General features: G+C 43.6%; 1 protein-coding gene across 1 annotated transcript in view; it reads right to left on the bottom strand.

Annotated features, from left to right (window-relative positions):
• Positions 1 to 1,270: 1,270 nt before the first annotated feature.
• The window catches only part of T265_05959 (hypothetical protein), a gene marked incomplete at both ends in the record, with an annotated part of 38,406 nt that continues 27,057 nt past the window's right edge, over positions 1,271 to 12,619 (bottom strand). The window contains 5 exons of the mRNA XM_009171106.1: positions 1,271 to 2,056; positions 3,865 to 4,295; positions 5,911 to 6,127; positions 6,947 to 7,394; positions 8,818 to 8,881. Of these exons, the coding sequence (XP_009169370.1) occupies positions 1,612 to 2,056; positions 3,865 to 4,295; positions 5,911 to 6,127; positions 6,947 to 7,394; positions 8,818 to 8,881 (1,605 nt within the window). The remainder of the gene's footprint in view (positions 2,057 to 3,864; positions 4,296 to 5,910; positions 6,128 to 6,946; positions 7,395 to 8,817; positions 8,882 to 12,619) is intronic.

Below are 12,619 nucleotides of genomic sequence, written 5' to 3'. Positions count from 1 at the left end.
GAAGAACTCATCCATCACCTCGATCGATTCACTTGCAAGCGGATGTGCAGTTTGATCCCACCCAATCCCACAGTAGCACTTTGCACTTGACAGATAAGAAGGACATATCGAATTATGCGGCAGAATTATTTAGATTATTTGGCACAGTTTTCATTTCTAAAGGTTCTGGTCGGGGTACAGCAGCGTCATCTGGATACGCAGTGTCCATGAGCGAAATCCTCGGGAGTAATCCAGTTCCTAGGGTGCTAGAGACAGGTAGAGGGAGCTCAATCATCCCAGTGATAATGAAGTTTAAAGAGAGAGAACAATAGAATCACCCTTGCCTGACACCACTGGAATTGGCATTCATGGGAGGGTACACGTAAAGCCTTTATAAGAGACAAGAATTTAGAAGAGATGCCAATCCCCGTCAGACACTTCCATGGTTTCTGACGATCAGCTGTTTCTAAAGCTGTTCCTGATCGAACTAAGGGGGACGTCACACGCAAAAAAATTCGAGGTCACATTTTTTGAACTTGTTTTGTTAACTCGGTTGACCAGTTTAGTTGGGATGAAGCTAATCTGATTTTGGGTTTTCAATACACAAAACTGCACCTAAAGCATCCTTGAAGCGAACATGTGGGCCTATGAAAATGACTGACTAGGATGCAGTGAAATGATCTGGAATCTTGTGCCGTCTATGTCCATCATCCAGCAATGGATCTCATCCTAGGCTAGATTGATAAGAACTGTCATGGTATGCCCGTTACTGGGAGTTAATGACCAGCCACGTTTGAGTTTCGGGAGAAGATGCAACTGCGGTGAATTAATGAGATCACCTCGAGTCAGGTGTCACTTTGCCGAAGCCATACTTTGGAGGACTAAAGAGACTCTTAGCGAATATACACTCATTTGCAAAGTAATTTGGTTTTTTAAAGATTAGTTTGCAGATAAGTGTATATTCGCTAATTTCGTGCAATTTGGTTTCAACTAGAACATAAGGCTGACGCAAACCCGGGGACTGCGCCTACCTGATGAGCCCCAAAAAGGGCGAAACCGGTCGTGAGCTGTCGACGGATTTTCAGCAACCTTATGAGTAGTACGTTACAAGGATATGAAGAGGTTCGCGTTTATCGCGGTTTCCAGGGTTTGCGAGGGCCAATCGAAGGAACTCAGGAGGTTCAGTATTTCGTACGAAACATGCCTCCTAAGTTACTATATTTAAACTTAAGTAGTTCATTTCAAATTCGAACCATAAGGGCAAATAAAAACATCGTATCACAAATCAGTTCAAAACAGCATTTACTTCATAGCAGAGAAGATTCGAAACACAAAACAAGTGAACGAATGCTTAGCAATTCATCCCGCAAAATCAAAATGAATCATCCATGCTTTCTGACTGCGTATTTTTCTGGTCAAAATAGTCATGGCACGAACAAGAATTCAACTAAAGTGATACTGAAAAAAAGTGGGAAGAAACGGAAAGAGAACGACGATGAGGACAACGAAAGTAGAAGTACAGCCATGTTTTTAAATTGTGGCGCAGCTTGTTTGGAAAACAGTCTTCCATAGCTTTCTTTGGAGTAGCCTAGGTTTGACCCGGTATTGACAGAATGACTTGTCACAATTGGTTCAAAATCGAGGTAGTGTGGGATGAGTGGACCTTAGCAAACTGGAAGAATTGTTCAGTAGAAGGGGACAGGCAAAAGCTGTGTTTAGATTTTGGCTCAAGTTGCCAAGATTGGGCGAACCAGATCCAGGAGGCCAAAGAGCGCCGAAAGATTCCGACGAAGGAAGCCCAGATTGCAAGATGGCCGGCTGAGTTGTCTGTGTCCCCGCCAGTAGGGCGGATAGCGTCTGGCTGTCGTTGATGAGTGGTGAAGTTAGATTGAAGGAATAGGTAGCGCCAGGATATGAGCCCCCGGAAACGGAATTCAATCGCATTCCAAGAGATGTTATCACAGAAGGCATCGAAAGGCTAACACCAACTTGGGGATTATAAGTTTGGTCAGCCGTAGCACCGAAGCCGGTCTTAGTTGGTGGGGCCGGAACGGCGGTAGTTAGGGAATCTGTGTGCCTTCATGAAACAACAAAAACGATTAGCTTAGTTAGCGTACATTCCAGAAAAATTTACTTTATAAGCGCCCAGTATCTCCCATAAAGTTAGCTAAGCTAAGAGGACACGAGTGTATAATGTATTACATAAAAATTTATCAACCATGAGGGGCAGACAGTAACACAGGCATTGAAGTATTTTTTTCCTTCAAAGTTTATTTCCGATTGGCAAGCTGGTAGAGTTGAACAGCCATACTAATTCGCCAGAAAACATGATAAAGCAACAAAAGTCACAGCACAATCAACAAAACAGTCACTGAGCTGGTAGCGGTAAGTTGTTGAATCTCATTAGAGGATATGTAAAGCATGCTAGTGATATTTTCGTTGTTCAGTGTGTAGACAGTCCTGCTGACTTACAACTCTGGGCTGGATGCGTCACTGGACAACTAACCAATAGTGTTATGCAGGCAATTTGATATACTGTGTGTTGCAAACTAATTTATCAAGCAGTCATGTATAACACGAAAAATTCACTGAGATTGTATCTCTGGAGGACGACCTCTCACAGGGTAAGCCCAACTCAGATTACACTCTGCGTGCGAGACCCCGAGAGTAGCTTTTCCAAGCTTGTCCTTGGTACCGACGCTTCCCAAAGTTTACTCGACCGAATGACATAACCACCTCATCTGTGATGGTGTATGATTTGTGAGACGTGATCAAATGCGTGCGATGGGCTGGGGACAACCAGGGGAAGCAATTGGTCTGCAGTCAAGCAACGAGGACAATACAAGGGATCTGTTGTGTTCAGGAAGCTATTCGTACCACGACCTTCCTCCTCATAGTAAGACGGGAACAGTGAATAGTAAAACTATTTATTTAACTATGAGTGTACCGTTAGGCTCTCAAAATAAACATTGGTTCCTTGAATGTGTCTGCTAGTAAATACTCATTGAAGACTTGTGCGCCTTTCATGGTGTCGGCGCACAGGGCCGAGAAGGCCAAATACACACAGAATGCACGAAAATACGTGTTTAGAGGTAGGTAGTATCAGTAGACTTTTTGCTTTTCTGGCAAGTGCTATGCCGTCTGAGCTGCCGAGGGCACTACCAAACGTTGGATGAACGCAGGTGAACTTCATACACGACTCACTACCTACCATCAAGGTTGACTGATGATGGAGAAAACCTTGTGAAGGAGTAGTCATACCTAATGACCATAATTCTGAACAACTGTTTTCCAGAACATTTCGGTGGATTCTTCTAATGCCAATTCAAGCCAATCGATCAACCCATAGGTGTCTCAGAAGAAAAATAACTTCGCATGCTGCGTGAAACTTCCATTTAAGAAGTCACTACTCTAGGAGCTAGTCAATACATAACCATGTGATCTGGTTTCCATAACTGAAGGATTAGCGGTTTTATGCCTTTCCAGAACGGCTTTGTAAACAATCGCTAGTTTCTGTATCCTGGCTAAATGAGAGCTAATAACATGCTGTTCGACCGGTCGAGACCGAAGGGTTGAGTGTTCAAGCACTAGCAGGAAAGTGGCGGATTCGAAGATGAGTTTTGTGGGGCGTTGTAGGCTGACTATTCTCAGTAAGGGTAAAGCAGCTCTAAATTGCTTCTCGACTTTTCAACACATATTGACCTCAGTGGCAGGATGAAATCTCGACTGACTACAGAAAAATGTCCTATTCTTAGAAGTGTAGCTTTCTTGAGGATACTATCCTGACGGGTGGACTCAACTTCTGAATTGTACATCGAACGAAAATTTCAACAACATGCTCCAGAGACATTCGCACCAACTATCATCGAAAGTGGGAAAACTCACTGTGTTGTCATCAAGTCCGAACAGTAAGTTACTCCAGTGGATGTTGCATCGTCACCGGCTCCTGAGGGCTTTACCGGACCCGGGCCAGTAGACGTTGGATAGCCATCTGAAGCGGCTGTAGAAGTTTGGGGTCGATATAACGCTGCAAGATTTAGATTGTTGTCACATCCAATAGGTTTCATGGCATCTCTCAGCATAGTTGTCGGTTGTTTTTGTTGTTGTTGCTGTTGGCACAACTGCAAAAGAGAACTTGTGACCCCACTCTGACTGCCAAGGGCTGAAAGCCAAAGCCTGGAATCAAAGCCAGACAGATCGTTTCCCTGCATCCCAGTGCTGGGACTGTTAAGCGCGGAACCGGCCAAACCGCTAACGAATGGCATGCTGAGGTTGGAAGACAGACTTGGTCTCATGGCCGTTAGGAGAGGATTTGTCTGGAAATAAGAAGGGACCTTTTATGAACCTTTTACGGAGCACTTATTCTTCGAACTATAATACACAGACGATAGTTGGGAATGATAGCCGCAGTATGGAAACAGCACAAAGACGGAGCACAAAGAGCCTTTCATTTTAGGGCGTGGAAAACGACACTAGTGTGGGTCCCAATAATTGTAGGTGATTATTCTGTTACGCCTCCCACTAAACTAACACTGAATGCTAGGCATGCGTGATTCTTTGAATACTAAGTCTATGGTTCAATCTCTAAAGTATTTGGTCTGACGTCGCCTATTTTGCTTCCAAATATTCATGCTAGAGTCTTTGGATTGCTGATTGAATTTCACTGCAGAAGATGCCTTTGATTCTGCTCAATTCAACAACTTTAGTCGTTGATGTAAAGAAAACCTTTGCAAAATGTGATGGTTTATTCTTTGCATTAGTTCCTCAGAAGAGTTAGAACTCCCCTCGGAGTTTCTTTGGCCAAATGGAAACTAACCATTGTGAAGCTTCAAGCAAAATGTGTGCACAAATCCATCCAAGAGATCCATGTGCAGTAAGGATACTCTCTTCACGACTAATCCCAGTTCTGCCTACTTTCACACCTTAAATTGTAAATTGCTGCCTGAAAACTACTGGGGATCAAAAGAAAGCCTGGTTTTTGCGGACAAACCAATCTATGTAGCTGGCCGGTCGATTTGACTGATTCCCTTGCGTCACTGCGGCCAAGCTCGTTTGCCTAGGGCAAAACGGTGCGATCTCTGAGGTTTTGGAAAAACTGGTTAGTGTGAGCAGAAATGCTAAAAACATCATTCTTGTTAGTCTCTGTCACCTCCGAGTCTGGCTTCTGGTGAGCACGTCGAGTTCGTAGTGCTGGATTTCATCAAGTGCGTGTCAGATGAACTGGTGACGCCTCGCAGATGCCACGGAAATATACACCTTACAGTGCCCGTTCATCTCTCTCATACGCAGTTAGGTTATGAACTGGGAGAGACTGGGATATAGGCTGGCAGAAAATCATTCAAAATTCATATAGTCTGTAGTTGAGTTTTAGAACCGAGCTACCATGTTGGTTGGTGACACTGGCAGACTTAACCCAGTGGGATACAAATGGCTCCTGCTTCCCAGCAGCTGCTCGCAACATAGGGATGAACAACTCCTCCTACCCCTGACAGACCTACATGTTTTCCTAATTCGATCTACAAATCAATGTATTGAGGTCTGCTGCCTCCAGCGTACGGTACTGTCCTTACAATAGGATAATCAAGAGTGAGCTAACCACTGTACGACGTGTATGTGGTTTATCGTCCCTGGGCGAGATGGCCCAATTGGTTAGAGCGCGAATTTACTGATCGGTAGGTCCGTGGTACGAACCCGACCTGTGCCACATGACGTCCCCTGTCTAGGCTTGGGCGGCCTGGCATTATCCCAGCCCTTACGCCTCCGTCGTGTGGCATGGCACCTAGGCACCGAAAGGGTGCTACAGCTGAACGTCTACTCATCCGAAGGGAAGGAATGACAAGAATAGGCTAAACATTTCGTTTCTTTATGTGGGTTAGACCTTAGTAGAAATGCCATATGGACCTTATGAATGGCTGATCATTTAAAACTCACCGCGTTTGGGACAGACGGTAGAGCTGCATTCGTCCCTGTAAGCGAAGAATTTAGCAAGTTGCAAGATTTGATTTGCGGGCTAAGTAGAGATTCGGTTCCCAGTACGTTGGGCTGCAGTGTTGCTGTGTTGAAAAAGTTCATTCCGGGGGCTGTATTCGTTGGAAGACTATTCGTTTGTCCCGTGGAAGCCGACAGAAACGGGTCGACGATATAGGGTCTGGAACAAACATGCCACACTCCATTGGGATTGTGTTCTTGGATTGAATAAACTAGATCATATCATCGAGGTAGGCTATGTATAGGGATTGTCTATTATATAAAAAGATTATGGGCATAGAAAACACATGCAATCCACCATGAGAATTAAAAAAACTGCTCCATGATTTTCAAATGAATGACCTGATAGCAAAGTGTCCATTATGAAGTAGTGTGGCTCAGAATTCATGATAACAGCTCCCACGACAGAATTTTTCTCGAAAATTTACTGGTTTAGGCTTTCCGAATCACATCCTGGTAATTTTGGATCTATTTGGACATGTCTCGTTAGTTTGTTAGCTGAATGAGTGCCGCAGTATTTGCCACCGATAAGAATGTCCATATGATCGGCTGTATATAATGCACTTATTCTGTCGCCCTGTTTGACAACACTTGATTGCAAATGACTGGTTATGACCGAATGTTCCAATCAGGTTGTTTGATGTACCTGATCATTGGTTTCGTAGACAAGAGTTGTAACGATTCCCCACTCCGATTAGACGAATTCTGCAAGAAAAAGGCTAGCACGCCTTTGTTTTAAATTTCGATTTCCAGTGGAACTCGTGGGGCGACTAGCCGTAGAAATAACATAGATAGGGGAAGGATGGCTTTGATTCCCGCCTGAGGTTCGCAATATCCATTCTGGTAACAACTAGTCTATGCAATCAAATATAGCGCTGGCTTACACGTTGATGTGAACCACAGACCAAATCATTTGTTCAGAATATTATTGCAGGGTTGAACGTTCCATTTCGTGCACAGGTATAAATAATGCACTTACGATCCAGCCAATGGATGACGCAGAAGCTGGTTACTGGTGTTGGCCACAGGCATCTGATTCAAAGTTTCCAACATTGCCGCTGCTAACAGTGCCTGTGTTTGCTGGTTGGACGAGGAATTCAACGCAAGTCGTTGTTCTTGTTGTGTAGGAGACACCAAATAAGGAGTATGGTTTTGGGATTGATTTGATATGGGAAAGAAATTACCCAAAGTTGCAGCTGAGTTGTTTGCCCTAACCAGTAAAGAAGGAAGTGGACTGGGGAGGGCTGCTGCACCAAGAGAACTGGCGAGGAAGCGGTTGTTGGACATGGCTACCGCGGCAGCGGCGGCAGCTACTGCAGCAGTTGCTGTAGCCGGTCCTGGCCCTTTCAACCTTGCTGCAGCCTGAGTCATCAGGTGTTGATAGACTGGGTTCGAAATGTTGGAAGAAGTGTTTGGAAATGCGGAACCTATTGGGAAGAAACGGTCAAAAAGCTAGTCATCTCAGAATGTAAAGCCACAAGTTACGGGAATAAAATGAGTCATGCTGATCAACTATGATGGCTAATTTTGGTATCGCGACATGTATGTTTGCAAAAAAGAAAAAGCAAACCTATTGTGTTTGGTGAAAATGCCCGACCTCATTGGCTTCAGGTAGGAATAGAAGCATTTGTCAATTTGTCGAAATATAGGTAGTTTGGGTGTGTTTACTGGTGGTTGATCAGATGGCAGTTGAGCTATTCGCCGAGCTTGACAATTGGCTTGCAAACGTTTCGTCCCCAGTGGAGGAGACATCGTCAGTGCACATTCACCTGCGCATTAATAGAAGCATTTATTTCAAGATAAGTGTATGTTTCGGCTTAGATGCATCTACAAGGATGTGTAAAAGCCTGTACCTGCAAGAGTTCTAGTTTGTAGTGATATGACTGCATGTCCACGCCGACTATAGGCAATAAACAAACATGTAAGCAGAACTTTCCGATTGAGGGTAATGGTGCGCAACCGTACATTAAGACACTCCTGGAGCTTAAGTATGTTCTACTGGACCCGATTTTAACAGGGACACAATCAAATGAACCTGGTCGAAAAAAGAACACTGATAGCATCTAGTAGTTTAAATCAGCCCAGACCCAGCCACGTTTTTCATGCTAAAATTACCGGTAGATACATGGAAACCTAATCGCGTTGTGTCTGAAAAAAACCACAGGCATGAAACACGACATCAGGCCGATAACGGTGAGATTCCAGGTCTTCTTCTAAAGGTAGTTTAGGTGCATCTGACTGGCACTTAGTATATAAAAGGAACACAGTACTACGCTTCATATCGAACGACATATCTCTACCGGTGAATTTCACCGATGTAGGCGCGCATGAACATTTATGAACAACTGTCCTCAAAAAATTCTGAGAATAGAGTTATATCTTGCATGTGCCGAATGAAACGTGCATAAATGTAGGCAAGTCTTTTCAGTTATTCGTTGAATACGAAGCATCCTTCCCCTCCAAAGGGACAGTTTGAAGAATAAGCCTTATTTTGGACTCATTCTTGCAATTCATAAACGCAAATGGATGCACGAACTGTGCATTCACAAGGAAAGAAGTGTGAAAGTAGAACATAAGGTTGACGGAAACTCTTGGACTGCGCCTACCTGATGAGCCCTAATAAGGATGAAACCAGTGGTGGGCTGTCGAAGAGTTTTCAGCAACCTTGTGAGCAGTCTTCTTTATAAAAGAATGAAAGTACTTTAGTGAAGTGAGTTGGATGCTTCAGCACGGGCATTTATTACACGGGAATAAATTGGCCTTTAAATCAGCTACCTTGCTCATATCAATAGCTGGTTTCGTGGATCAACCTCTATTGCTCTTTCACCTGTTGCGTTATTTCACACTTACCTTTCAAAGCATTCTGGCCATCAGATCGTTTCTTCGTTAACACTCGCGTCGTAGCATGGTTTACCTAGCAAGTGTAAGTAACATGCCCGAAGCGTAAAAACAGGTGATAAAAAGGGCAGAGAAAAGTATGGATTGGGGCATAAATAGACAAACCGGATATAATGATGAGATCACGAAGAAAAACGAAACTGACAATGTGATTACGCATGCTTGCTAAGCGAATCTTTTTTTGAGTGACTATAAAAAATTAAAACAATACTGGGACGGACTGACGGATGCAATCTAACTAAAGCAATCAGTGCAAGTAAGTCGTGAAACGAAAGCAGGAGACTCTTAAACCGGAAGCAGTTGTGCATTATAGTATAGCCATGGCAGAGGAGACCTGACAGACAAATTCGATTGTAACACGATATAATCAAGCAACCAGACATACACAAATAAGTATTCGTACAAATGACGATCTAATCGTGTCCGCGTGAAAAAAAAACGATTTTAACGAGTCTCTTGTGTAGCAGTTCATACCTCCAGAAGTGAACTCAGGATATACTTGGAATGTTACCATACTGAGTAGAAAAGAAATTACCATTTCGGAATCCATTCACAAAAATCCAGTAGTACTCGCTACTGACTGAACACATTTGATTGTTTCATTCCTGGGGTATCCTATAGCCTCTTTCTGTGGTTTAAAGTTACGTCTGACTCTGGATTCCTTATGTACGTATGGCGGTAAGAAGAATTCTTTGATTCCACTCTAAAAGGTCCAGCGTGACCCGACCGATCTGTCTAATTTGGGTTTCTTCGACACCTAGAGCTGAGTTTTTTTACAGGTCACGGACAACTCCTTACTCTGAATTAACTACCTCTCAATTGCCACGTAGTTTTTCAGTCCAATAATTCTTCTATTTCCGAGGAATTAAATGTATCTGGGCTTGGTGCTGGCTTCAATAGCTTTTGGTTTCATTTGTACACACTCTTGAATAGCAGTTTCTTCCCGAGGATAGACAGCCAATTGGACCAGACTGTATAACTACTTACAGACTAATAAACTGTCGAAATAACTAGCTGGTTGAAACAAACCGCAAACTCTAAACGTGGTGCGTCATTGGTCTCATCGTGCACGTCAATCTAATTGGCTGGGAATCGCAAGAGATTCTGTAGTCTGTACATTTGTAATGCACCACTCATAAGGTTGCTGAAAACTCGCCCGGAAACATCACAAAAGGGAGATTCAGCTGAGTTCCAGGTGAGCCTCTTGAGAAACCAAATTAGTTTGCAAATGAGTGTATTTCGCTAATCCTCTGTAGTTTGGTTTTCAGTTACCCAGCCTGGCTCGTGTGTTTTGTCCATCATTGTGTAGAGTTTAATCCCTCCCGTTTCCCTCTCAACTCAATAGTTGCTTTTTTTGTTGTGTCTATCTCTATCCCGGGTACAACAGCTGTCTGAAAATTCGCCTATTTTAAACTAAGACCTAATTTGGGTCGAAATTTATTGTGGGAGACAATCCGGAAACTTATGAATTGTCACTTGCAATCCCCATCAGTCTCGACCGAAATAGAATTTCGAAAGGCAACTGAGCACTAGACAAAATGGAAGTTAGACTTTGCGTACTGAAAAACATTAAAGAAATAAGATTTGTATGAGTTCAAGTTAGATCTTGACTCCGAAGAGGAGAGGCTGCTCCAGGAGAGGGGGATTTCGCACATTTTGATGGTGGTCAGATCAGTAACAAGTAACTAAATGGACCCTCATCAGAGGTCAAATCAGTCAGTATCCTAGGTGAACCCCGTACCAGTCTAAGAAAAATGCGAGACGACTGACATGCAAATGAATTCTGCTACTTCGAATTAGATTGCGATTGGGAGTTGGGGTGTATTCGTTGCGTGGCTAGTGGACTGCGATAGTGCCAGTGGGTTGATGCAATTGAGAGCTGCGGCCTGGGGGTGTGGGTGACTCCACATAACCCTGTTTCGTATTCAGCTACCCTGCGTGTTTGAGCACGTGGTCAGGCCTATTTAGATGGGCGCAAGATTAGCCTAGCTGCTGCTGTTGACACAGTTTAGATGTACATTCACTTCTGAGACCTCGGTACACAAATACCCCGGTTTGCGAAGTTTGAAGGAACTGCCCCTAACCTCCACCCCAGCGCATAATGCAGACATCCAGAGACGTCAGCAGCCGAACACAATTGTCATTCTTGATCTCCATCTCAAAACCCTACAGAAACGCAAAAACACTGCCAGTGCACTCCGGTGGAATCAGTAGACATAATTCAATATGGCTGCAGTTAGTGCCTACTTCTAAGCACGAAGATCTACGAAATTAACAGACACCTGGAGCAATGAGGCTATACTTCTGTCGTTTCGCACTGGTTTGACTACACGCAGCTCGGCGCGGATGCCAGGCAGGAAGAGGATTGCTCCCATTCACATGGGCCCATCGGCATTGTTACAGCCCAACAGCTGTTGTAGTGAGTTTACGCAAACTCACAAACGCAAACCCTCTTACGCATACCAGAAAATGGCTAAGCCAAGCGTGACATGATGCCTGACTTACGTTGCTTTCATCCGGTCGAAAAAAGTTTTGAACCAGTCAAGAAGTCATCGTCTTGGGAATACACCTGTCGTTGTCCGAATTCTTCGAAATATGCTACTGTTTAGACCGGTTCCACCCTTCTTGGAGGTCACCGGGTAGGCACAGTCCCCGAGTTTCTGTCAAATTAATGTTATTGTTGAACCCAAATTTCCACAAATATACTCATTTGAACATTCAGTTGAAGAAAATACAGGTTCGTTTAAGTCTCCAGTGAAAACCAACTTGATATGCAACTATCCAAATTACTGAAGTACATTCATTCGCACACAAATTTGTTCTTCGCGGGAGACTTACCCGGAACCCAGCTGGGATCTTTCGTTTGTGATGTTTCCAGGCAACTGAATGTGCTGTACCAGGCCACCTCATGTTTCAGTTGCAAATTTGTTTGCAAAGGAGTGTATTTCGCTAATGCTAGTGTTTTATCGGCGTGTATTTATTTATTTTTGCAACCCAGTGACAAAGTTTGCCCAGGAAAGTGAAATATTGAGACTGTATCATCGTACTCCACAACTCTGTTTTGGTAAACAGACTTTTTATTACATCCACGATCGGTTTCAATCCAGATCTTATAAAACCTTCGACGTATCAACACCATACACACTGACTTAAACCGGGCTTGGTATGGCGGCTCGTAACCCTGGAAAACATGCCTTATGAATAGTAAAAAATAATTGCAGCTCAAACATGTGTTCCATTAACACTCGTCTTTTCAGAACTGAACTCTAAACCCTGGTAGCACTGCACATGCATCCGGCGTGCGACTGCGCAGCAGAAAAAACACAGACAAAGTGGCGGAGTTTTCCACTTCGTATTACGTCGAGCAAAGTGCATATTCATGCAGAACAGTGAGATGATGATAATTTCACATGGGCTTTACAGTAAGTTGATCCACATGCCAGCAATCATCATGTACTTGCTAGAAACAAATATGGAACCAGTTGCACCGGACTACGAAAGCTGACCACCGATAATCAGGGCATTATTATTTCTACTGGTATAGTTTTCTATTGGTAATACTAGAATGAACTTGGTAGGAAGATTTTGCACATTTTATGAATTCCTTTGATTCAACTTTACAACTATTACTGTCAGTAGTAATACCCAAGTAATCATGCATCCTGATACTTCAACATAGCAGGTGGATTAAAGATGTAGCAACTACGCTTCCTCTAGGCAGAATCGCAAAGTGGGCTGAAGTTTTGACAATCCC

The sequence above is a fragment of the Opisthorchis viverrini genome, assembly GCF_000715545.1.
Source record: "Opisthorchis viverrini unplaced genomic scaffold opera_v5_118, whole genome shotgun sequence".
In the NCBI taxonomy this organism is placed as follows: domain Eukaryota; kingdom Metazoa; phylum Platyhelminthes; class Trematoda; order Opisthorchiida; family Opisthorchiidae; genus Opisthorchis; species Opisthorchis viverrini.
This window is presented reverse-complemented; position numbering and strand designations above follow the sequence as displayed.